At 45.0% G+C, this 26,212-nt stretch overlaps 1 protein-coding gene across 1 annotated transcript in view; it reads right to left on the minus strand.

Annotated features, from left to right (window-relative positions):
• The window catches only part of SRMS (src-related kinase lacking C-terminal regulatory tyrosine and N-terminal myristylation sites), a 187,797-nt gene that overhangs the window by 31,891 nt on the left and 129,694 nt on the right, over positions 1 to 26,212 (minus strand). Inside the window, exon 5 of the mRNA XM_069650820.1 lies at positions 4,921 to 5,059. Within this exon, the coding sequence (XP_069506921.1) occupies positions 4,921 to 5,059 (139 nt within the window). The remainder of the gene's footprint in view (positions 1 to 4,920; positions 5,060 to 26,212) is intronic.

Here is a 26,212-nt window from a genome sequence, read left to right on the forward strand (position 1 = left end):
TCGGAACGGTAGCGTTGAGACGCGCAGAGCCACAGGGGCGTATCCGTTTTCTAGGAAATGGCAAGTCAGTTGAAACACTAGACCGGTAACTGTGCAATGGCGTTGATCATGTTGGGAATATACTTGAAAGGGTGTTTGGGTGTCTGATGGACCACGTAGTCCAGAAGGGGCAGGAACAGCGAGTCATGACAGCATGCCCCCTCTTAAACTGTGATCCACCTAGTTTACCTGAATGGATCAAATGGAACCTCCCTAGCAAACGGGGGGCATTCATGTTGGACACTGGTTCGCTGGGTGGATAACCTTTCCATTCCACTAAATATTGCAGTCAACCTCTTCTATATCTGGAGTCACATATCCTGGAAACTTCAAATTCAATTGGATCATTGTTAAGTACGGGAGTAGGTCGAAGAGTTGTCCTGGTGGTTTTGGAATAAGGCTTAAGCAAGGATGTGTGAAAAACGGGATGGATCTTCTTCCATGAATCTGGTAATTGTAGTCGAAAGACTACAGGGTTAATGATCTCTTTTATCGCAAAGGGCCCATAGAAACATGGAGCCAACTTGTTGGGTCATAGGTGTCAAGGTAAAAGTCTTGAGGAAAGCCAGACATTGTCGCCGATGGCATAAGTCAGACCATGCCTCCTCCTGGTATCAGCATAACGTTTGACATCCATCCTGGACTTTTCTAAATGTCCTTTCACATCCTTGTGTACTGTGACTAAATGTTCTATCCAGGAATCAACCGATGGAACTGGGGTGGAGTGAGGCAGGAGTGTTTGCAGAACAGATGGACTTGTCTTAATGGCAGAATGGTCAGAGTTGTTATATGCAAATTCCGCCACTGCGATCAAAACGGACCAATCATCCTGGACCTTGGAGGCAAAGCATCGTAGGTATTTTTCTAGGGTCTGATTTACACGTTCGGTTATCCCGTTGGTCTGAGGATGGTATCCTGAAGACAAGGCACGTTGAATACCCAACATCTTGCACAAGTATTTCCAAAACTGAGAGATATATTGAGGTCCACGGTCAGAAATGGTTTTGGAAGGAAGGCCGTGAAGTCTAAAGATGTGGTTTAAGAAAATTCCTGCCATTTCTTGTGCCGATGGTAGCTTATCCAAGAGAATAAAATGGGCCATGTGGGAGAACAGGTCGATGGTCACCATGATGGTTGTGAAGCCCTTGGACGGAGGTAATTCTACAATGAAATTGGTGGCAATTATCTCCCATGGTCGATCCGGTAATGCAGGTTGGTGAAGACCAGCTGGTTTTTTATTGTCACACTTGTTCTGACTGCAGACAGCACAGGCTTGGATGTATGCTTTTATATCATCGATCATTCTAGGCCACCAAATGTTCCTCTGGATGAGTCGTAGGGTAGCCGTAATGCCCCGATGCCCGGAATGAAAAGTATCATGGCAGAGGTTAGTTATCTTGGTTCTCAATTTTGGTGTAGATATAACCAGACACTTGTAACAGTCCTTAGCAGTGAGAACCCATCTGTTCATCATAGTGTATTCCTTCCAAAGATCAGAGAGTGGAGTCTCTGTGCGGATGTTATCCAATAAAGAATTGGCCTGGGCAATAAACACGGACTCAGGAAACATCTTTGGAAGGGCACAGGTTTCATCAGGTTGGTAATCAGGACGTCTAGATAATGCGTCAGCTATTATGTTGGTTGTTCCAGGTACATGGTGTATGTGAAACTGGTATTGAGCGAAAAAGAAGGCCAAGCGAGCCTAACGGCTGTTTCTACACTCCAGGGACTGAAGGATCTGTAAATTCCGATGATCAGTTCGAACTTGCACAGGAAATTTGGCACCTAAGAGTAGATGACGCCATTCAGTAAAAGCCTGCCGGAAAAGGACCCCAAGGAGGAGGTGGAAAGAACGGTTCACAAGCGGTAAGCGCGGTTGGAACCAATATTTACCAGGAAGGATTAATAACAGTTAAAAAGGGTGATAGCACGGAGAAGAGGAAAAGTTAGACACACACTTGCCGAAACTTCAGAAAAGTAGCTTTGAGATGCGCAGAGCCGCGGGGCGCATCCGTTTTCTAGGAAATGGCAAGTCAGTTGAAACACTAGACCGGTAACTGTGCAATGGCGTTGACCATGTTGGGAATATACTTGAAAAGGTGTTGCAGTGTCTGATGGACCACGTAGTCCAGAAGGGGTGGGAACGGCGAGTCATGACAGATGGAAATATAAGTGTACTAATATATTGTATCTGCATTCTCTTATTAAATGTTAAAATGGTTCACACTGTACCTTTAATGACCCTGCTCCCCATTAAGTGTGTGGCCTTGGGTGCTCGGCTGCACTTACCTTTAGGAAAGTCAGGTGGACTTGAGGGAAACTCTTTAATCTTGTTAGGGTAGGTCTTGTTCACACCCTGAATACAGGGCTAAGGAAATACTTCTTAATATCCCCCAGATTCTCCCAGAGCCCTGGTTCCTAGGAGCCACACTCTGTGAATATCTGAGTCTGAAATCACATGGCATTGTGCCCATACCTCCCAGAAACCTGGAAGTGAAAGGCTGATATGCCAGCATGCCCAGACACAAACAATGCTGCAAGGGCATGAAAAAGGCAGTGATCACTCTACACCAGGGTCGTCCAACTCCGGGCCTTGTGGGCCGGAATCCTGATGGGTTTTCAGGATATCTGTCATTAATATTCATGAGGAAAAAGGATCATACATTTAGAATCGCTGTGTGCAAATTTATATCATGAATATTAATGAGGGGTATCCCGAAAAGCCGGCATGGATCTGGCCCTCGAGGCCTGCAGTTGGACATCCCTGCTCTACACATTACTTTTAACATCACATGATATGAATGATGTGTAGATGGACAAACTAATATCCCAAAGGGATTGTGAGATCCTTGGAAATGGGTTGGTCAGTGGTGGGTTGAAGCTCTGCATTGGTGACCCGTTAAGGTAGAAAAGACTATACAAACCAAGCAAAAACTAATTGGGGAATTTAAGCAAAGGAAATACTCAGATATTGCTCACAGACAACAATATGACCCGAGTGCACAATATCATGCTGCTTCTGGCACAGGAAGGTTTGTTTTATCCTACATTGAAAGGAGCATGACATTCTATTACATATGTAGAAAGTCGTGGAGGGGTCACTTTTCGAAAGATTTGCTCGATGGTGGGAGTATTTTTTTAACAAATATAATGGATTGAAAAAAAGTTCATGGTTTGGTCATCAGTTGAGTAATGAGTAGAAGCTGACACTTGATGGGTACAGACTTGATGGACACAAGTCATTTCTACCATCATTGTACTTCTTCTTTTGGGGATTTCCCAGAGCTGATTCCCGCCATCTTTCTTGCATCATGTTCTGAGGACACACCAGCAGACCTTGCGTTCTTTCTGCTATGTATCATGTGATGTGTTTGGGATCAACTTGATCTTACATGAGTCCCTCATAGGCCTCAGACAGCATGTGCTGGGCACAGGCAGAATGGAGCATGCAGCAGTTCTACTGCCTGACAATGTGCTGGGGATAGACTGTAGGAACCAGGTGTACCATTGCCTCCCTATTACACTCGGTGCCAGAGAGCGACTTGATGGGCTATTATTACTTTTTTCTAATCTCTACTGCACAAAGAGCTGGCGACAGATTCAAACGGACCACAATTAACTTTTGTGGGAGAAAGTTTGGAATTGAAAATGTCATGTACTCCCCTTTCATACTATTGCATTATAATATTGAGGAGATACTGCAAGCTGTTATGTTTAAACAACTGTTTCTTGCTTGTGCGAGGTGAGGCTTCAGGCTTTACTGCGAATGAATTTGTGATGAAGGTTCTTCACCTAGTGTGTAGCTATGCTCGCCTTCAAATTTCTCACTTCTGATGTGTTTCCCTTTTGGCATATTTAAACGTGTTTTAGTCTCCTGCTTTCTTAGAAAAAGTAGCTTCAGCAGACAGAAGTCATCATACTGTAAGAATTCTCAGCTGCCTCAGAGCCTGTTTGAATCTTAGAGGAGTAAATGCAATTTCACTAAATGTAACAAGTTATGTTGTCCTCCCTGATAACACTGTCTAACATGTAAGAATGCATCTGGTATCCAAGACCTGTATAGTGAGGCTTTGTTCCCTGCTTGCAACATTATTTCAGTATGATTCCATGTCTTGCCTGGACCACCCCTTCCATTGAAATGCATGTGTTTTGGGTATAAGAGAACAGTGCACGGAGGGAGGGGGTTCTCAGTTGCGCCGAAGTCTCATGCTGTCATTGGTTTGTTTTGTCTCTTTATTCACCTTCTACTAATACATTGTTCCCCAATCCACCCGGACTTGTCAGTGGTTATTTTACCACTACATTTCCACCTCTTATGCCATGCAGTGGGAAAAACTGTGCTTGAGACACACTCAAAGACTTTCAAGTAACTTCTACCTCTGTTAGAAAATGTGCTGGGACAGGGTCCATGGACCATGAATCCCTGTCTATATGATAAAGCTCTGGGGCATGCTTGATGAACTATCTGTTGCTTTTATCTGTCTTAGACCATGCAGTAGAGACACCCATAATGCACATGAGTTTTTTTCGTCTTGGTTTTGCAAGGTGTTTGGGACAGATTTGAACTTACGTGTTGGTGGACAATACGTCCCCTCTGTCTTTGTTGGGACAGACGTAAAAACCCAATGAGTCTACCTTATCTTTTTAGACCATGCTGTAGGGATTGACTGTATGGCCAATGAGTCCTATGATTTTTTTAATAAACCATACGAAGAAGAAATGCACAATGATCTGCTCACATTTCTCTTCTGATGTGCTCTGGGTACACTTTTTGTATAACAATTTTCGTTGGCTTTGTGGTCGAGAGTTGGGATTTAAGACCTCCAGGCTTGGGTTTTGCTCAAGGCTCCAACAAGATATTAAAGTACATAATTAACCCACCTTGTTTCATTGTTTTTATGGCGACTGCATGCTGCTGCAACCACAGACCTTCCCAAACCTCGCCGAAGAAGCCTTCCCCAATCCTTTTCTCAAGGAGAAACTCTGCCCGCGGTCTCTCCCACTCATCGACCTCAAAGTCCTGCATGGAAACATAAAAAACGAGGCATTATATGAAGAACTTGGGGTTTGATGGAGTTGGTATGGTGTAGCAACACCATCACAAACCTTTCTAGAATGAAGAATGTGTTGTTCAAAATGCATGAACCTCTAACCTCACCATCACCCACATAATGACATAAGGATTCTGGAAGAAGTAGATGGGGAGTTGAGAGAGAGATAGAGGGAGAGAAAGACAGAGAGAGAGAAGAAAGAGAGTGACAGAGAACAATGGGGAGATTATCTGAATGCCAGAGAAATGCAGAAAACTGTTATTTAGAATATCAGCGAATGAGTGGGAAAAAGCTAATCAAAGTTCGAGTGAGTATGGGAAATGTATGTTATGCACTGAGACAGACTAGTGAGTAAGTGAGTGAGATAGAGAGATTTTATTATAGATTTGGAGACGGGGAAACATTAAGTGAAAGGCTTCATGAGAGAGGGTTCTAAGTAGAACAGGAGAGGCAAGTGAGAGTAATTTGCAGCAAAACCATGCTATAGATACGCAGTGAGATCTCCACACACTCCTAGAACTCCACAGGCATTTATATAGTGCACCCAACAGGCTTCAAAATGCACAACTCTTTATGCTTCAGATAAACTGCATACGTTTTCATAAAATGGGGCCAAACAATACACCATAGACACATTTCTGAAATCCTTATCATCATGTGGTATGTACAAAAGAATTCCTATGCCCCAAATTTACATGGAAAGACCCTTCAAAGTTCCATGTTTCGGCACCAGCACGGATCATCAAGGAGGAAGATGGAGAATCTTTAGAGTGATTATCTCACGTGACCAATCCTAACATGGACATCCTTAAATGAAATGCTGTGTCATGGAGGATGTTCCATCCTTACAGATGCAGGAGACAGAAATCTGTTTCTGCTGAGATGTAAGGTTAAGTGGATTTTAGGTTTATGGGCAGAGACATTTGGTTTTACTTGTAATAATGAGATACAGGTGATTTCTGTGAATTAGAAGATTAGCAGCCTTTTGATTGTTTATTTTATCTGGAATGATAAGCAATGCATAATTCGGTTTATATAGTTGTATTCATTATATTCTTCTTGCTTCCATCTACATTTCAGAAGGAACTTTACGATAGGATTGTTTAAAAAAGAATCCAGGTACATTTGAATAGCCATGATGGGTAAGGGAAGTATTTTTCAATTTCTTTCTTTCATCACCAGGGACTATTGACACCATGCAGCTTCAGCTGATGAACTCGCAGTCAAACTCAAAGGACTCACCAACCCTACATGCAACCTGCTCAAACCTCTCTTCAAAGAGCCCAGACCAGCAAAGGATGCACGCTCAGCCCCTACCCCTGACTTGTCTATTGACACCAGGAATAAGAGAAACCTGCAGAAAATTAAGTGTAAGTTAACTAGTGACTTTGCAGGTGCCTCTGCAAATTCAAGTTCATCAAGAGTCGAATTAGCTCCCTATAACTCGGGGGTTGCTGAATGGACGCACACGCTATGTAGAAATGTGATCTAATCAAATTAGGTAATTCCAACCAATAGAGGCATGGCATGAGCAAAATCTGAAAAAACAATCAAAGATATAAGATGTGTCTTAAGTCTTATAGGTGAGAGAGTATACATCAGCAATGGCAAAGCATGCTGTATACTTATTTTCAACAGGAGTTATTTTATTGTTCTTTCCATTGTCACATTACAATCATAAAAAATAGAACTTTCAGCATGCAACAAACCCTTACAAATCAGTTAATAATGTCTTCCTCAAATGCTGTGCCATGGCTCAACTTAAAGGTAACGTCAACAGCAATTTGCTGTCTCCTTCCAACTTGCTGCTCCGGTAACTGCAGTCAAACCATAATGAGCATTGTAATTATCTTGTTTCACAAATTGATAAGTAGTAGGCCTAATACTCTTAGGTTTTTTGGTATATCTGCAGGGACTTCCCATCCATTCCAATTTCTAGCAATACACCATTTTGCCACAGTTAGCAGTTGCATGCATAAGATCAGGCTTCGACCCTTTGTCTATTCCTCTCCCCCTCATTCCCACATCAGCAACAAAAACAAAGGCGTTCAGGTGTTGGTTTCCCTGATTGTATCTCAAGCCAACAGTTTTGTAAATAAGGACACCCCACCAGATGTGTAATGGTGTCCATAATTGTCGACATCCCCCCCAGCAAGACTCGAATCTCTGCGGATCCGATTTACCTAACACTACCAGTGTGTAGTACCATCTGCACAATATTTTTAGTTGTAACTCCCGGTTTTGCATCCATTTCAGAATTTTCAAAAGTGTATGATGTTGATTACATGGGGACACTGTTGGGTAAAAGAAAGCTATGCTATGGAATGCTTATTACCTCAGGTTCTAGTGAGGTCATAGAACCTATGTTTGTTTATGTTGCTGTCAAGGTTCAATGTTTTGTCAGTTGAATATGTCTGGTTGAGAAGGGGCCCTCTGCTGTTGTTGGGGGTCTTTTCGCCTGTTAACTTAATAAATACATATTCTGAAGACTTACCTGATATCAAGAGCGTCTTCATAACAATGGCGACGAGGATGGGATGTTAACAGAAGACTCCCAGCAACGACCCTGTGTGTATGCCGCTCCGCTTCCGACAAGCGTAGCAGCGGCCACCGAGGGAGAGGCTCCATCGTATGCTGCTTCATGCATTAGGGCGCTCCGCTACCCAAAGCGTTGCAGCGGCCACCAAAAGAAGTCCTGCTGACCTGCCGCCAAGTAAGTGCTTGCGCTTCCGCCCTTAAATTCCCCGTCGATCGCAAGGCTCGCTTTGCTTTGCTGATCCGGCCACCCAGAAAAGACGTTGCGGGTGTTGCAGCAAAGTCCCGTGGCAGACCTCCTATCGCAGCCTTGGAGAGACACCGCTTCCCCTTTCCCTTTACGTTTGTTCAAAAACCGACATGTGTTCCTGGAAAGGGAGGGGAAAGCGAAAGGAGGAAGAAGTTACCGTACGTACGGTAGTGGGTGCGCAGTACGAAATTGAATCCATCCTGAGTTCGTTTGTGCCGGTAGCAAATGGTGATTTCGTTGTGCGGACTACTACAGATTCTCGTCAGCTGCAAGATCCTGGAGCTGTAAATAGCTAGCAACAATAGGTTATGTTTATGAAACACAAAGCCAGCACGAGTGAGCACGAAGGAGCATAGTAAAAAGGGAAAGTGGAAGGTTCCAAACTTGCAAGTTTACCTAGCAGAAACACATGAAAAGACAATGTGGCAAGAAGTTGAAGTTGAAGGGTAATCTAGTCAAGTTTTCGCATCTATAAGAAGAAAAAAAAAAAAGGGGTCAGTGTTGAGTTTTGTTCCGGTGTCTATACTGCATCTGGTGCACATTAAAGACTATTTAGTAAATTTGCATCTCGTGCAAATTAATGACAATCCAGTGAATTCCATAAACCAATCACCATACAAAGTGCTTTCTGTGTGACTGAGCAAGGACAAGGGACCAGATACAGCCACTGACCATGGCAGGTTTGCCTGGGATAGCTGGTCCACCAATTTTCACGCCAGTTCCAGGCCTGGCAAAAATTATGTGGGCTCAATGGCGCAAAGGATTCTTACATTATATGAAGGCAGCTGGCGGAACATCATACTCCAACGAAAGGAAATTGGCATTACTATTAAATTTCCTAGGGTATGAAGGCCAAAGAATATATGAAACACTTCCCCAACCCTTGGGAGATGACAGGGTTGATGAAGCTGGACAAGCATTTTAATCCTAAAACCAGCACAATACTGGAACATTATAATTTCCGCATGCGTGTACAAGCTCCTGGAGAATCTGTGGAGTAGTATGTAACGGCGTTGCGACACCTGGCATTATCTTGCAAATTTCAAGAGGCATTTGACGAACACATACACGACCAGTTCATGACACACTGTAGGTCCAATAAAATACGCGAAGAACTATGGTTAAATGATGAGCCAAATTTGGATGAAGTATTAGACATTGCAAGATGTGTGGAACATTCGTTAGCCTGTGTCGCCAAACTATCAAAAAACGAATCTGGAGAGCCAAAGGAGAGCAAGACCGAAATTTTAAACGTGGTGGATGGGCAAAGCAAGAGAAGGAGCAAGAACAGGCAATCGAATCGGGTTGCTGTGGAAGAGAAAAGAAACCAAGATCCGCCACAAAGGACAGAAAAAAGGGATGAGAGACTGCGTGTTCGATGCGCGAGCAGTACGCATTTTGCCTCTTCTGTTGTATGTCCAGGTCGCAGAGCTACATTTGCGAAGTGCAAAAGGAAGGGACACTTCGCAAACTATTGTAAGAACTATCAATTTGGACAATTTGGTCAAAAGAAGGTCCTGTATGTGAATGAAGAAGAAGATGGAAGATCGTCAGAGGACGAAATAACACTTCTGATGCAGAATGTCATTGTCAATACTAGTAATGTCGTTATGGAGGGTGAAAGTGCGGATGACTGTGAGCGTCCGTATGCGGTGGTGAAGGTGAATGGTCATAAGGTTTCCATGATGGCTGACTCTGGTTCTAAGATTACTTTAGTATCCAGAAGTGTGTTTGAGAAGGACATGAAAGGTGTAGTGTCTGACTTGTTAAAACCTGACATAAGCCCTGGAGGGTATAATCAGGATAGGATTGAAATGCTGGGTTATGTTTGGAGAAAAGTCGAATTTAAGGGTCGGAAATGTGATTGTAAGGTGTACATAACTAAGAAGGGTCAATCCTTACTGGGATGGAGGGAGCAGAAAAATCTAGCCATCAGATTAGATCCCAATCAAGCTGAACAAGTATTCCAGGTGTCATCACCATGCACAAGTCCATGCAAGTATGTGGCAGAGAACAGTAGGGTGTTTGATAAGAGTCTGGGGAGAATGAAAGGCTTTCAACACCAGATCATCCTGAAAATAAATAGTACGCCTGTTGTTGCGAAACTTAGGCCCATGCCTTTCTCTTTAAGGGAAGGTGTCAAAAAAGAGTAAAAGAAATTGTTACAAATGGGCGTTATTGAGAGGGCAGGAGGAGTTGAGTGGGTATCCCCGGTTGTAGTCGTCAAAAAGAGTTCATGTGATCTGAGATTATGCATAGACATGCGCGAACTTAACAAGTGCGTGATGGTCGATAGGCATCCATTGCCAAACATGTGTGAGATGTTAACCATGGTTGGGCGGGGCAAGGTTTTCTCGAAACTCGACATGGCATCTGCTTATCACCAGGTTGAACTGGAGGAAGAGTGCAGAAAAGTTACAGCCTTCATCACTCATGAGGGTGTGTTTCAATTCAGAAGGATGCCTTTTGGGTTGGCGTCAGCCTCATCAGTGTTTCAAAAGATCATGGATCGTTTGCTCAGTTGTGTGAAGGGAGTCTTTTGCTTCCAAGACGATGTGTTGATATGTGGTGAACAGCTAGAAGAACATGACAGAAATTTGAGTAGAATGTTAAAAGTTTTTGAAGAGAGAGGTATTACCTTAAGGCAAGAAAAGTGTAAGTTTGCTGTATCCAAGGTGGACTATCTGGGTCACGAGTAGCAATCTGAGGGTGTGAAATCCAAAGAGAGTATTGTGAATTCCATAAAGGAAATTGAGAGGCCAACTACCAAGAGTGAACTACGTTCATTCTTAGGTATGACCGAATTTTATCAAAAATTCGTAGTGAATTATGCCACCAAAGTGCTGGAAATGAGGAAAATTTTAAGGAAAGGCGCTGATTTCATATGGAATCGAGAGTGTGATTTAGAGTTTACAAGGATCAAGGAGGAGATAGATATGGCTCGACCATTAGGATGTTTTGACACAAGAAAACTTTCTATCATTACTGTTGATGCTAGTGAGGGTGGTCTGGGTGCCGTTCTTTCACAGAAACAAGAAGATGGATCGGAAGAGGTGATAGCACATGCGTCACGTGGCCTGAAAGGTGCAGAGCTATGATATTCGGTTCTTGAAAAAGAAGCTCTGGCATGTTACTGGGCAGTTGAGCGATTTAGAAATTTTGTGTGGGGTGTGTTGTTTGTGCTCGGATGGATCACAAACCTTTGAAGGTTATCTTTGAAACTAAAGGCCTAGACAAGATCTTGCGCAGAGTAGCCGGGTGGGTCACTAGGATGCAAGTTCATAACTTTACAATGGAGGTAATACTTGGAAGGAAAACATGCTTGCTGACAGTTTGTCAAGGGTAAGAGTCGCATCTCAGGAAGGGTTAGAAGATGAGGATATGGAAATGGTGTTTGTGAACACAGCAAGCAATTGTATCCAAGTAAGAGTGGCTGGAGGAAATGAGAAAGGATGGGATAATTAACAAGGTGATCACGTATGTGGTAACCTCAGTTTGGCCTAATAAATCGGAGTTGGCAGAGGGGGAGAGACCTTATTGGGAGGTGAAAGCTGAACTATCAGTTGCGGATGACATACTGTTCAGGTGGGAGAGAGCAGTAGCTCCAGTGGGTATTCGCAACAAAATTATTGGCTTGGCACATAGTTGCCATATTGACATTACCAAAACCAAAGGGGTATTAAGATCAGACTATTGGTGGCCGGGCTTCGACAAGGGGGTCAAGAATCGTTTGGGTGAGTGCCATTTGTGTATCAAGAGTGGAAAGGGGATTGAGGCTAGAAAGCAGCCTCTATTTGATGTCGGTGTTCCGTCTAAAATTTGGAGTGACATAGCCATGGACATTCTGGGACCTGTTGATCTAGGGTATAGACGGGGAAGGTTCGTAGTTTTGGTGGCTGATTTATTCTCCAGGTGGGTAGATTTCAAAATTGTGCGGGAAATCTCAGGAGAAAGTATGACCCGACAAACTAATGCTGTCAGATCTGCGTCTGCATACACATGCAAACTTATCGCAGCTTGCAGACCATTCCTCACTTCGTCTAACAGCGTCACGCTAGCGAGAACCCTCATTATGGCTAAAATTGATTATTGCAGTGCTCTTTATCTTGGCACCAGCCAAGAGAACCTGAACAGACTTCAAACGACACAAAACAACGCCATCCGTGCTGCTTTAAACATTCCCCGACACCACCACATCACAGAAACCAGAAGCAAGTTAAATTGGCTACCTGTCAAACAGAGAATCTCACTCAAAACACTCGCCCTCACGCACAAATGCCTAGCCAACAAAGCCCCGATCTACCTTGGTAGTCGACTATCGCGCCACTCTACCTCACGACCTCTAAGAACAGCCCAATCCCACTGTCTAGCGATCCCCAGATTTAAATTGCAAAAAGCAGGGGGCTCAAGCTTCCCCGTCTTAGCCTCCAAGTTATGGAACTCCCTCCCTGTTTCAATTAGAGCGGAAGACTCTTTCAATACCTTCAAAACCAATACTAGATCTTGGCTTTTCAACCAGCTTTAAGGCCGGCTTCGCGCCTCTCCCCGACCTACCCTGACTTGCCGACCGCTACTTTCACCTATCAGCACTGAAACCACTGTACATATGTATATAATATCCTCTTGCAAATGTATATAATGATTCTTTATTAGACCTGCATATCGGAACCCATGTGTAATGATTCTCTGTTATACCTGCATATCTGTAACCTTGTACAAATTGCGCCCTGATGCCTCCGGGCCTGTTGGTTTGCGCGTTATAAATAAATAAAATACAAATACAAAATGGTAAAGGTATTGCAGTAGATTTTTGCGAGTGAGGGACTTCCAGAAAGTGTCCTTACTGACAATGGCACTCAGTTCACTGGAGGATATTTTCCTACATATTTGAAAAAGTGTGGAGTAAGACATAAAAGGGCAGCCCTTTATCATCCCGAAACCAACGGAATAGTTGAAAGGTTGAACAGATGCGTGATGGAAAGCATTCGCCTGGGGGAAGAATGTGGCTTTGATAAATTGGTAACCATTCAAAATAGGATGTGGGCATTACGCATGGTGCCTCATGCGACCACTGGCCTGTGTCCATTCGAACTCATGAGGGGTCGGAAACCTTTCTCGATGGCGTATCCTCTGTGGTTAGGGAGGAGTAGGGAGTCGGATGTTATTATTGATGAGGTGAGAAATGTACTTAAAAAGAAGAAGAGTGAATGGGTCATGCGAGAAAATAAAAGAAGAGGCAGAAAGGAGTTACATGTGGAGTGTGGAGACTGGGTAAGAATAAAGAAAGGTGTGGTAAAGAAAAAGGGAGATTCACTATATTCAGATCCGGTCAGGGTGGTTGCTGTTTTGAAGGGTGCAGTGTGTGTGGCTGGCGGTCAGGTTTGGAATAAAAATTGCTACAGTGAAAAGAGGTCATGTGTGAAGAGCAGGTTGTACTGTGAAGGGGATTTGTGAAAAAGAGGAAGATGTGTTATGATGTTCATTACATGGGGACACTATTGGGTAAAGGAAAGCTATGCTATGCAATGCTTATTACCTCAAGTTCTAGTGAGGTCATAGAACCTATGTTTGTTTATGTTGCTCTCAAGGTTCGATGTTTTGTCGGTTGAATATGTCTGGTTGAGAAGGGGTCCTCTGCTGTTGTTGGGGGTCTTTTTGCATGTTAACTTAATAAATACGTATTCTGAAGACTTACGTGATATCAAGAGCGTCTTCATAACACCAACACTGGTGGGTTATATTGTCTGAGTCTTCCTATGTAAATTCCCTATCCAGCGTGCATGTCAAGCTTGTTCTATACAGTGGGGTACAGGGATACTGTTCTTGTAAAGACTGGAGGGGGGTCTGTACTTCTGCTCTCTATATGGTAGCGGAGAGGCACAGAGGACCCCAGCCAAGATTCTCTATTACGGTAGCAATGGACGAGCAATCAAGGCCTAGCTTCTCGGGAGGTGATGCAGGCTGGTTCTTAAGTACAGTGTAGTACCCAAGCCCCCACAAAGGAATGTCCACACACTGCATTATTTAAAACACAGTCTTTATATAATTAAGTTCACGGTTATGTACACTATCACAATAACTCACTTTGTGCTTCAGAAAATCTACAATGGCAAATATATACAGTTCTAAGTGGTACCACAACTATTATCAGATCTCATTAAAGTGCATCAACTATACTCTGGTTAAATGTCACACAGATCACTTAATAAAGGCAACCAACAATAGATTTAGGAGGAAAGCAGTTGGTTAGAACAATTGGCAGAATACTGGCCCCTACCACTAGACACCATTATGTGTGGAGATCCCCCCACCTGGGCAATCTGTAAAGTAAAGATATATCACAAGCCCAGCCCATATATTTCTCTATGAGTCTTATTTCCTTCTATAATGTTTCTACCACCCCAATGTACCTGGAATAACAGAGTTCGATGTCGGGTTGTCGACGGATCCTTCTTGAGCGTCTCCCTTTAAAGCAGGAGCCACAACTCATCGAGATCCTTCGAAGAAAGTGAACTCGGCGTTGAGGCGGCAGCTTCGGTCCCAGCGGTACTCATCGACGACAGAGCGAAAACGTCCTGCAAGGAAGAGGCGTGCGGGGCACCTCGATGTCGATAGTTCAAGACTGCAAAGAGTTTAGAAAGAACTGTGGCCCTGCAAGGGCGTCGAGTCGTCCGGAGTCTCTACGGTCGTTGGGTGGTGGGAAACCCACTGGCGGAAGCTCCTCGGTGTGTCGACAGGTTGGCCTTTTCTGGCGGGATAAGGCAGGCGGCGGTGCGGACGAGCGCATACGTGAATCACAAAGTCTTAGGCAAAGGAGTGTGCAGCTCCAGTCATCGGCGGCTCGGCGTCAAGTGGTCCCCTCTTCTGGGCAACACGGCTTCGACGGGCCTCCAGTGGTTACAGCAAACTTGCGAACCCTGGTCGACGACGGTGGATGGAATGTCCGGTGCTGATCTTCAGTCTCCTCGGCGGTCCTAGTCTCCGGTCGGCAGCCTTTCGAGGGTCTGACTTCCAGGGCGCTTCGACAAAGGTTAGCAGTGCTCGGTGGTCCCTTGGAGCACAGGATGAGGGCGCCTAACCAAGTCCTCTCTTGGATCAATCTCGACGGCTTTCGGCTTTCAGATTTCGGCAAAGGGAGACAACAGTCAACCTTCTTCTTCAGGCTCGGCTTCGAGATTCAGCTTCAGTTTCAATGTTAGTTTCATCTCCAGCTTCTGAACAATTTCCAGTGGTCCACAGATATACTATTCTGTCTCTCATCCACACTGCTGGGTCACACTGAGCAGCCAATCATACAGAAGGGCATTCATGCAGTCAGTCAGCCAATCAGGCATACAGTGCATTCAGGCCATTCTCCTCCCTCTCAGACACTCACAACAAGGAATGTGTATTGGGACAAGTACCCAGCCATTCAACACTACACACTGAATTCATACCAGTTTTGGGCAGGGCTGTCTCAGTCATTGTGTCAAACACCAGAAACCAGACATCCACAACAAGAAGTACATATTGGTCACACACTCCATTCACCAAGGTCCCACCCACAGGGTGTACCCACAACATACAGTCACTGGGAAGACTCCAGCCAGTCTGGCCTGGACTACATAACAACACCATATATGGAACTTCCACCCCACAGCCAGTAAGGGGGAAGGGACAGAGTCAGGGTTTCCCAGGACTTTGGGAAAACAAGGTAACAGGTAATAGAAAGCAAGAGGCCACAGGGGTCATCTTGTTTCCTATCAGGAATCAACTAATTCCAATGGCAGAGCCTGGGTATCCAAAAATGGAGGATACTCAGAGCACCTGTCAAATTCAGCATGGAGCTGCCACCAGACCATACCCTGCTCTGTGGGCCACACACAGGTGCCCAAAAACAAACACTAGGGGCACAGGGTTGCACCCCCACCCATGGGTGCCATAAGGGTATCCCATGGCTCCGTTCACCAAACCAAAGGAGAGCTGCACCGCCAGGAGTCCCACATGAACTCCTGCACAGAAAACACGACAGAACACACAATAAAAAGCAGTAAAGGACAAGGATACAGAGGCCCTGTCCCTCCGATGCATTTCCAGCATCACAGTCGCCCCCCCAGACTGAGGTTAGGGTGCCTAATCTCCCACGAGATAGACACCCTCATCCAGACGGTCAACATACCTTCTGGAAAGGCCATCTGCATTATCGTGACTCTACCCTGGTCTATGCTCTATGGTGAAGTCTAGCCCTTGCAGGCTAATGGACCACCTGAGCAGTTTCGGGTTCTCACCCTGCATCTGCATAAGCCACTTCAGGGGCTTATGATCTGTTTGGACCTTGAAGGTAGACCCCGTAAGGTAGGGCCTAAAATGTCTAAGGCTCCAAACTATACTGAAACACTCATTTTCAACAGTAGCCCACCTAAGTTCTCTACCCTTGAGTTGTCTACTGATGAATATGATCGGGTGTTCCCTCCCTTTGTCATCTAACTGGGACAAGACCGCTCCAATTCTGGTGTCGCAGGCATCCATCTGGATGATAAAGGGTTTGCTGTAGTCAGGCGCACAACACAGGTGCCCTACACAGACTTTCGTTCAAGCCATCAAAGGCCCTCTGACAGTCTTCGGTCCAATTAACCTTCCTAGGCTGTTTGTCTCAAGTCAGAGCTGTCAGTGGTGCCGCTATGGTCCCATAGTCTGCAATGAAATTGCAATAATACCCAGTGAGGCCCAAAAAGGCTCTCACCTGTGTTTGAGTAGTGGGAGTCTCCCAGTCATGTACATCCTGTACTTTACTGGGGAGAGGTTGGATTTAACCCACCTCCTATCTCATGACCAAGATACATGACTTTCACGAGGCATGCAGATGTATGCACCCCTTCCTTTTCTAATCAGCCATCATTTGCACCTCTTGGTGAAAATGGCCACAACACACATTTCCCATTTACTTTTGTTATTGATAGTTAACCCCTTGTTGGGACACTGGCCTGAGGCCGTCAAGCCCAGATGCAGCCCCTCCTCTCACCGTTCACACAGATTTCGACTGTTTTCTTTACAGGAAGAGGAGATGGAGGGGGCAGTGGAAGAGATCCAGGGACTTCAGACACCAAAATAAATGCACTATGCTCATTTTGATGCCTCATGCAGAGAGCTACTGAGAAGCGCTAGGTGAGCTACCAGTGGCTCGCAAGCTACTGGTTGGAGACCGTGGTTTTAGAGCATGGGTTTGTCCCTGGCCCCTTGGAATAAATCCCTTGATTGGCAGTAGAACATGTTCTTTCATCTGCAGTGTTAGTCTACATAAAATGTAACCACTGAGGAGGAAATACGGAATTCCGATAAACATAACAACATGCACTAACTACTGCCCACTTTTCTTACCTAATCTCACTCTTTGATCATTCCCACGTACTTTAAAGAATATGAAGAGTATGGAAGTGATTGTCTAGAAACCCTGGCTTTTAGCTTATGTCACAGTGAATTCCTGAAATGCATATGCAATGTTATTTTCCATTTTAAAATGTAGGGCTACAAGTACCAGCAAACAATGGGCTGTGAGCTTCATAGCCAGGACTAGTTGAAAAACGTACACTTGGCATGGGCAATTTACGATCCCTGTGAACTTTCCTACTACTATAAAGACTCAAAGCAACACTGAAAGGAGAATGTGCTATAGACCTTGCTTTTGGTAATCTGTTGTGCATCTAGCTGGCATTTTAAAAACCTACAACCCCAATTGATCACTTTTTTGAGATTTAACATGCAGAGTGCTGCATGAGGTGCAGCTTGTGAGAATTTGATGCTCTCCCTGTTGTTCTGCAACTGCTGAAAGGGCCACAAGACTCCTTTGAAAGTCGCATTTACCTCCTTTTGGAGGTAAAATGTTCCTCTCCTCCCCCAACTCAATTCTCCTTATCCGGCAGAAAGGTAGGTGCTATAAAATCTATTGGAAAATACATTCATTATCTTTGAAACATTCTGCATAATTTGTCTTTAAACCCCCATGTTCCATCTTTTCTTCAACACAAGTTGAAGCCTTGCTATGGCATTGCAGCACAAAGGTCTTACATCAGTTTCAATTCAATATCTTCAATCTAAAGTGATTCTTTGACAAAGGCATCCAGCGCTCTGTTTTTATACATGAGATTAAATATGCAGTTCCACAGAACAAATACAAGTTTTACATGCCAAACAAGCTGTGATTAAGGAAGTGAATACGCAGCTCTGAAAAGCGTATTTATTGTGTTAACTTTTTGTTTTATTGAATGCAGGTAAGGAATGAGCAGCAAAATGTGGGCAGTGTGGGTTTTGGCTCTAAGAGGCAGATGCGTACATATTAAATGCAATCACCAAGATGATCTTGCAGGGGTACCTCCGGATCATTTGTACTGTTCTCCTGATTAGCAGTATGGGAGGGAACACGTACACAAAAGTATTGGTCCATGGAAGGAGAACGCGTCCCCTTGCGAGTCCCGATGTGGAAGTCTGCTCGTGAATTTCTGGCACATTTTGTTTGTCGCTGTGGTGAAGACGTCCAATGGAGGACGTACCCATGTTGTGAACATCCTGGCTGCTATGAATTTCCCACTCGTGTGATCGTGCCGTAGCCCTGCTGAGGCTGTCCGCTTGCTGATTGTTTCCTCCTGGCAGGTGAAATGCTTGCATTACGATGTTGTTGCGAATTGCCCAGTGCCAGATGGTCAGAGCTTCCTGTGATAGGGTGCCTGACCTGGTTCCTCCCTTCTTCCGGAGGCAGTACATCTTGGTGGTATGGTCGGTAAGGACCCGCACTACCAAGTTCTGAATTAGGGGGAGGAAAGATTTCAGGACCCAGCGGACTGCCCGCAGCTCTAGGATGTTGATGTGTAGGGATGTTTCGTTTGGTGTCCAAAGGCCTTTGACTTGGTGCCGCCCCAGGTGAGCCCCCCCATCCCGCCAAGGAGGCGTCTGTCACCAGGGTGAACTGATGGATTGATTTGAGCAGTGGGAATCCCACTGTTATGTTGCTGTGTATGGCCCACCACCGAAGTGAGTGCGAGAGAGCTGGAGTGATGGTGACTTTGTCCTCCCATGATCCTTGGGTTTGCGACCACGTAGCCGCTAGGAACTGTTGTACTGGTTGCATGCATATGCTGCAATGGGGAATCAGTGGTATACAGGATGACATGGTCCCGAGCAGTGCCATGTATTTGCAGACTGACATCCGTTTGGGTTGGAGGAGTGGGCCAGCGTTTTTACCATGCTGGATGACATCTAGCACCCATCTGTCTTTGGTTATTGTTTGCCACTTGTCGATGTAATGCGCAACATTTCCTCCTGCTGGCACACCGCTGGGGTTGTCATTGCTGGGAGTTGTTCTGCCTACCCCTTTGAGAGGTGACTGAGCCTCTTTTTCACTGCTGCTGGCGGTAATCCCTGGAGTGTTGGAACGACTAATAGTTCCTCATGTAGCCCTGAGAGTAGTAGTTGGACCTGGAGTAGCCTTTGGAGCCTCTAGAAGATGCCGATCTAGATTGCCCTGCCACTACCCTAAAGGGACGGAAGGACTTCCTACCCAGCTTTGCGCTTAGTGACTGTGCGGTATCAGAGTCTGCCTTCATGACCTTGAGGGCCTTGTCACTTTTGTCCCCAAAGACGTTTTAAGCCCTCAAATGGCATGTCTATGATTTTATGTTGTACCTCTTGTCTAAGTTGGTACAGTGCAACCATCCTTGTCTTCGTAGCATGACATCATTACCTATTTGTTTGAACCCGTTTCTGCGAGTTCCACTGTGATGTTGTTGCTGTGGTAAGAAGCTTCCTCGCCTTCACGTACAATTGTCATGACCTCTTTCTGCTGTAGTTCTGGCAAGTGCTCCAGGATGGGAGTCAGTCTCTGCCACATCACGCGATCATAGCGGGCTATGATGGCGAGGGAGTTCGCTGCTTTAACTGTAGTTGCCCCAATGGTAAGCACCTTCTTACCGAAGGTGTCCAGGTTTCTCCCTTCACTTTCTGGAGGGGTGGCACATTTATGCTCTGAATGCACCTTCAGCTTACCACTGCTGAAACTACCAACTCAGGAGAGGGCTGAGATGTGAGGCATTTGGGCGCAGAGTCCGGGGCCTTGAATTTTTTGTCCAGCCTACCCTTGATTGCTGGTTCAGTAAATGGGTGCTTCAGGGTTCACAAACCTTCTTGATAAACGTGGTCCAGAATTCTTAAGGAGAATGGTCCATCGACGACTTGTGCCCCGACAATGGCCTGTGCCTCTCTTTAGGCGAGTGAGACACAACCGACGAGCAGTGCTTTTATTTCGTCGTCAAGGATTCCATTGTAGAGGACTTGTCCTTGCAGTTCTCTCTTGTCAGTGAGCCTGTTGTTGACGACGAGTGCATAGCTGACGATGCTGTTGGTTTATGGGAACCCTTACTAGGTGGGTGGTTAGAAGATGACTGTCGATTGGCCTGTCGTCATTTTAACCGACAACAGTTTCTTCATGGACAGTGAGTCCTTGTGGCCTACTAGCCCTTGTTGAGAGGGAGACTGCGACCATTGGGCTGCCTGGCCCTGTCCCATCAACGACTCTGCCCTCTACTTTGGTGCATTGGAGTTATCACCTTGTTTAGACTGTGTCTCCTGCGTTTCATACCTTTTGACAGGTCTCTCTTCTGACCTCTTCTGACCTGGATCTATGGCTGGATGGGGGTCGCTTTTCAGAGGGAGTTGTAGCTCTGACACTCCTTAAAGAGCCCGTTTCCGAGGTTGAGTAAGTACCTTCATTCAGCCAACAGATTATCCTCTCCTCAAGTGTTTTTTGCGAGAACCCTTGACAGATTTTGCAGTCCTCCAAGAAATGATTGGGGTACAGGCAGGTGCCTGTCCCCTTGGTAGACGTTTTTCAGGCTGCAAGTACCACAGAGCTATACACTCTATGTCCTATTGGTGGGGACCAAATGCACCCACAACGATGTGGGTAGAACACTCAAGGTGTCAGATTTCTTCCTTTAGGAAATGTATTATAACATAAGTAACTGGGGATTCCCAGCCAGTCGATGGGGAATATTCACAGCATGTGAATGTACGAAAGATCCAGTGCTGGAGAATGTTTTTAACCCCATCCCAACCCCCACCCCACCCATTTTAACCCCTAACCCCCATATATATATATTTTTTTTTTTTAAATGGGTATTCTTTCGTTAAACAAATCCATCTAATTTTATTTCTCTATAAAATCACTCAATACCATACTGGCCACATGACATGGCACTATGCCCTTATTGTCTGTATTATTAAGACGGCCCTTAGTCTCTCTCCATGGACTATATCTCATTTTACTAGCCCCACATCATCTGGTTCACAAGCATTCAAATATCTACCCTGTCTAAGGGAAGGCTCTCTACCCAGGGATTGCCTTGATATCCCTAATGTTCAATAAATACAACTACAAAACGATCTTGACATTCATGACTTGTTTACGAATTAGGAGCCCTCAATCTCTGGGTCTCCTCTGTGCACAGTTTATCAGGTTTACGCCGGCTAAGGCTTTTTTTTCCCTTTTGGCTTTCTCGCAAATGGATTCCTGCTTCATGAATAGTTGCATTATTTCAGGTTTTGTAAAATGCCCTGATGTTGTCCTCAGGCAAAGCAGGTTTTTAGCATTACGAAAAAGCAAACACAAGGAACATTATGTCACCATAATGGATTCTTGAATTCTTTAGTGGTGACTATTTGCCCCACCCATCGGCTCACATGAGTGTACTAAAGCCATGACTAAACTAATTCAATGTTGGTTTCCACGGGTGAATTTGTTGGCCAAAAGACGAATTAATGTAGCGGCTTCAAAACTTTGCACGACACAAGGATGCAGAGGCAATCAGAGAAAAGTAAGTTATGATGCTCAAAGGATGGCAATAATCAGTGCACAAGTCGAGTGATCATGCGGGTGGAGAGCGTTTATTTAGAAGGCGGACGCCACTGCCCATGTGTGATTAAGGAATACTAAAAAAATGTGCTGCACCCACTTAAAGTGGACAGTGCCACAGCGAACTCCACTCGTGCAGCTCTAAGGTGAGAAACCTAACCACAAAATCGCATGAATCACATATCATGGGCACTAAACTGTGTCATGTGACATCCTGCTAGACAGGACATGTTTTCCTGGGATCCTTACATCTAAAAGATGCATATGTCTGGTAATTAGCCAGCAATGCATTAAGAACATATGTTCTATTGCAAAAGGTGAATTTGTTCTGTGCACTTTCATCAACTGTGAAAGACAAGGTGAATGAAATGTGCATATTTAATTTACGGACATGTTGACTTCCCATGACGTCACTTCCCAATGGGTGCGTCTGAGTCCTCCTATTTTGTTTAGGGATTCGAGCCCTGGTAATAATAGTATTCTTTTAGCCATGACTTTTGTTTTGATTTTTGGACAAACATTCTGAGAAGTTTTTAAAAAACAATTGAAGTTTTCTGTTCATCTTCTTGTAAAAATCACTTCGATGATTATATACTCGTAATAAAAAAATAAAAATAATAGTATGTGGCCGGCATCTCAGGGGCCCAAGGAATCACATGTGGAGATAAATTAGCAAACGCAATGAGAAGCAGGGAAGGCAGCCAGAAAGACAAATTCCCCAACAGAACAGAACATTGTGAATTACACGAAACAAGGCGATTTTAGGAATGTTTGTTTGTTTGTTTGAAAGGAAGAAATGAGCTACAGATCGTGAACCTGAAAGGCATCAGAGGAAAAGAAGACGAGGGCCACAGATGTGTGGACCAATGTTTCAGCCCAGGATTTGCACCAGAGGTCAGTCACCCATGTCGACTAATGGGGTGGATTTGTTAAAGCCTTGCCACATATTGGCCTGCCTTCTGACTGCTGGAGGAAACCTTGCACATGTACCAACCGCAGCACCACTCAGCCTTGCATGGGGTGATGATTCAATGCAACAGGACACACACCTGAGCACACCGCGAAGAAAGCACGCAACACACAACTGCTGCATTTCTACTCCAGCCATTCTATTGTAGTCGGGCAATCTGTTCTGCTATTTTGCATTCACTGTCATGATAACGCCCGTTTGCAAGGTATACACATGCTAAGTGTTTACAATTCTGCAACTGGTTTACGCAATAACATTTCTCATGCACTGGTGAGCCGCACAACTGGAAGGCATCCTTGGCTGCACTTCACAGCACCACCTTTCTCAAAGGTAATACCACTAGTTAGCCTTTCATCCGCCCACCCTTAATCGACACCATATCAATCCACACCACCATAACACTTAAACACTCCATGCTAAATGCCCTTGACCACAGTATGCAGGCTTACCTTAGACATATGCATTAAGGAAAATGGGCACAATGAACGCGGATAGGTGTACATAGCTCCAGAATCCGCCCACTAGCCTGGCTATACTTATGACTTCTATTTTTCGCACCGATGTAAAATCCGTCGAAAGGAGTGGGTCTGCTCCCGCTTCTGCAGTCCCTGGTCACTTGCAGGGATTGTTATCACTCACTAAATGAGTTTCTGTGCCTTACTCATGATGCAGTAATTGAGCTAGAATTACTGCTGACGATGGCGGCCAAGTACACATATGACGACAGCCATTAAACGGTATCCATACGGACTCGGCATGGTCTCCTTTGTATGGCAAAAGAAAGGGTAGAATCCGTGGGGATCCCTATTTCCCCACCCACATCAAGATGGCTGCCGATATTGGGAAATGAGACAAACCGATGTAAATGCATTGATGCTAATGCATAATGATGCAAGAGCAAAGAAGTAAAGACATGTTGCATGAAATATCCCAGGAACCTTTGCAACAACTTTATTTTTTCAATTGGCCGTCAGTCCTAATCATACAAAAAACAATAGTGTGAGCTGCCCTGGTGCTGCTGTGCTAGTAATCCAGTTTCATGAATACACAATGAGCTTGATGGTGACCGCGCTGAAATCTTGTGCTGGTCCCACCTGTGCACTGATCTAGTAAGGCTACGTGACATTGACACCACTCTGGTACTGTATTAACAGGGAGCACTGCTGCAGCAGGGTGGATAGCTTACTCAGGTTTGTGGTGCGGGCAGCAGGCAGGCAGCCATGATGGTATGGTATGATACTTATAAAGCGCGAGCTAAGGCCAAAAGGCATCCAGGCGCTAAAAAAAGATAGACCAATGAGCCAGAGAAGCAGCAAAAGATGAGTTTTTTCAAAGCCCTACAAAACCGAGCATGATCGGTGATCTCACGCAACGGAGAGGGGAGAGCACTCCACAGGGAAGGTGCAAGAATCGAGAAAGAGGGGCCCCCTGCACGTACTCTACGGTAACATCTAGTGGGATGATAGTGAATCACTATTACTTGTAAATAAATACTTTGCACCTATGTTGTGTATTACTTGATGGGTAATACGCAACATTTAAAATTTTATTCGGGAGCTCACAGGCAGCCTGCGGAGCTGATGTAGCATAGGCTGCGAGGAAGTAAGACAGGGAGCATCCAGAGCCAATCGAGCTGGCGAGTTCTGAAGGATTTGTAGTCGCTGGATCTGATAAGGCGGTTGTCCGAGGTATATTCCATTGCAGTAGTCTAACAGCCCCATAACGGTTGATGTAACCACCTTCACCCGGCAATCAGATGGGAGAAAAGGAAGGATCTTCCTAAGGACTTTTAATGTAGTAAAGCCGGCATTGCTTACCGATGTGATGTGGGTGTCTCTGGAGCCAGATGGCAACAGTTTCACACCTATGCTTTTTACTGATCTACTAGGGACAGAGCAAGGGCCCAAGGAGTCAGGCCAGAATTTTGTACCCCAGGTAGTATTTGGGCTAGGAGGGCCGATCGCCATCACCTCCGTTTTCTCCCCAGTTAGCTTCAACCAGTTTCCTGCCATTCAGTCCCCAATTGCTGATAGGTAGTTCCTCAGTTTACATGGAGACTCCAAAGTGTGTGAGTCCAAACAAAACACTAGCTGTGTGTCGTCAGCATATGTGGAGAAGAGCACTGTGTGTTAAGAGATAAGATCTGCCAAGGGGCGAAGATACAGACTGAAAAGGAGTGGAGACATAGAAGATCCCTGAGGGACACCACAAGAAAGAATAGTCGGGGTAGAATGATAGGAACAAAGAGATACTAATTGCATACGATTTGAAAGAAATGACGATAATCATGCAATTGGATTACCAGAAATGCCCGCTTGCTCCAAGCGTCACAAAAGAATGCCATGGTCAACTGTATGAAAGGCCGCAGAGAGGTCTAAAAGAATCAACACCCCAACCTCCCCACGATCCAGAAGCAGCGCAAGGTCGACTAGGAGCGATATCATGACAGATTCCGTACCCATCCGAGGTCGAAAGCTGATACCAGGTGCAGCTCACTAGTTCAGCTGGCAGGCGGGCACCCATATGTATGTGTGACAGTGTCAGTATGACGCTGGCTTTGCTAAACCTCTTCAGATGAGGACACTGGGCAGGCACATGCAGCCGGGCCATGTTAAGCTGAACCCTTTTTTCAGCCAATACACAGCCAGCATGGTGTGTACCAATACGCAGATGACGTGCTGCCAACTCAGTGACACGCACTGACACGTGACTATGATCAATGCTGAACAGTAACAATTAGATGGCTCCATTTTCTGCAGACACCTGAATCTTTAGAATCAGAGGGAAACGATAGCGCAGATGATGTGCTTAAATTAGCAGTTCAAGATTTCAAGACACATACACTAGGCTATGATATGTTATTTTGATTTGATTTGACTTCATCTTTGCTGGCTTTTAGAAAAAAGCTAAAGACCTTCCTTTTCTAGTTTTCTTAAATCTTGCAGAATTTTATTTTCATTTCTTGCTCACTCTCGTCCTCTCCACGTGCTCAGATATCCACTGGTCCTTAGCACAGATACACATATTTCCACAACAGATCAAATCAAATCAAGTAGCACAGGTGTAACAGAAACTATATGGGCCGTGGCACTTCCTTATTTACAAAATAAACACTGCATGAAGAGTCTTCAGGCTCAGAATGGCCATTAATCTAATCACATTGCATGCTGGGAAAAAGAAGATCCAAGCCCAGTGAATTCCCTGCTGTATACTCTTCTCAAGCCTAGAACTAGCTTATGTCTAAAAACGCTGTTACACTTTCTGAATGGAGCGTTGAGCCACCCCAAACACCGAATGAACTGTTGCTGATGTGAAGCTGTGCCTTCTGGGAAACTGATTGCCATCAGCTACAGAGAAACACCGAGTACCTTTAATTCAAGATCCCGCAAGAGAGTTCACACACTGGACTCTGAAACCATGGCTGCTGGTGCATGTCAGTGTCTGGGGCAACGCCCTCCCTCCATTTCAATACGTTTAAGCCACAGCCT

Source organism: Ambystoma mexicanum, chromosome 3p (genome assembly GCF_040938575.1).
Source record: "Ambystoma mexicanum isolate Mex_15411 chromosome 3p, UKY_AmexF1_1, whole genome shotgun sequence".
Taxonomy (NCBI): domain Eukaryota; kingdom Metazoa; phylum Chordata; class Amphibia; order Caudata; family Ambystomatidae; genus Ambystoma; species Ambystoma mexicanum.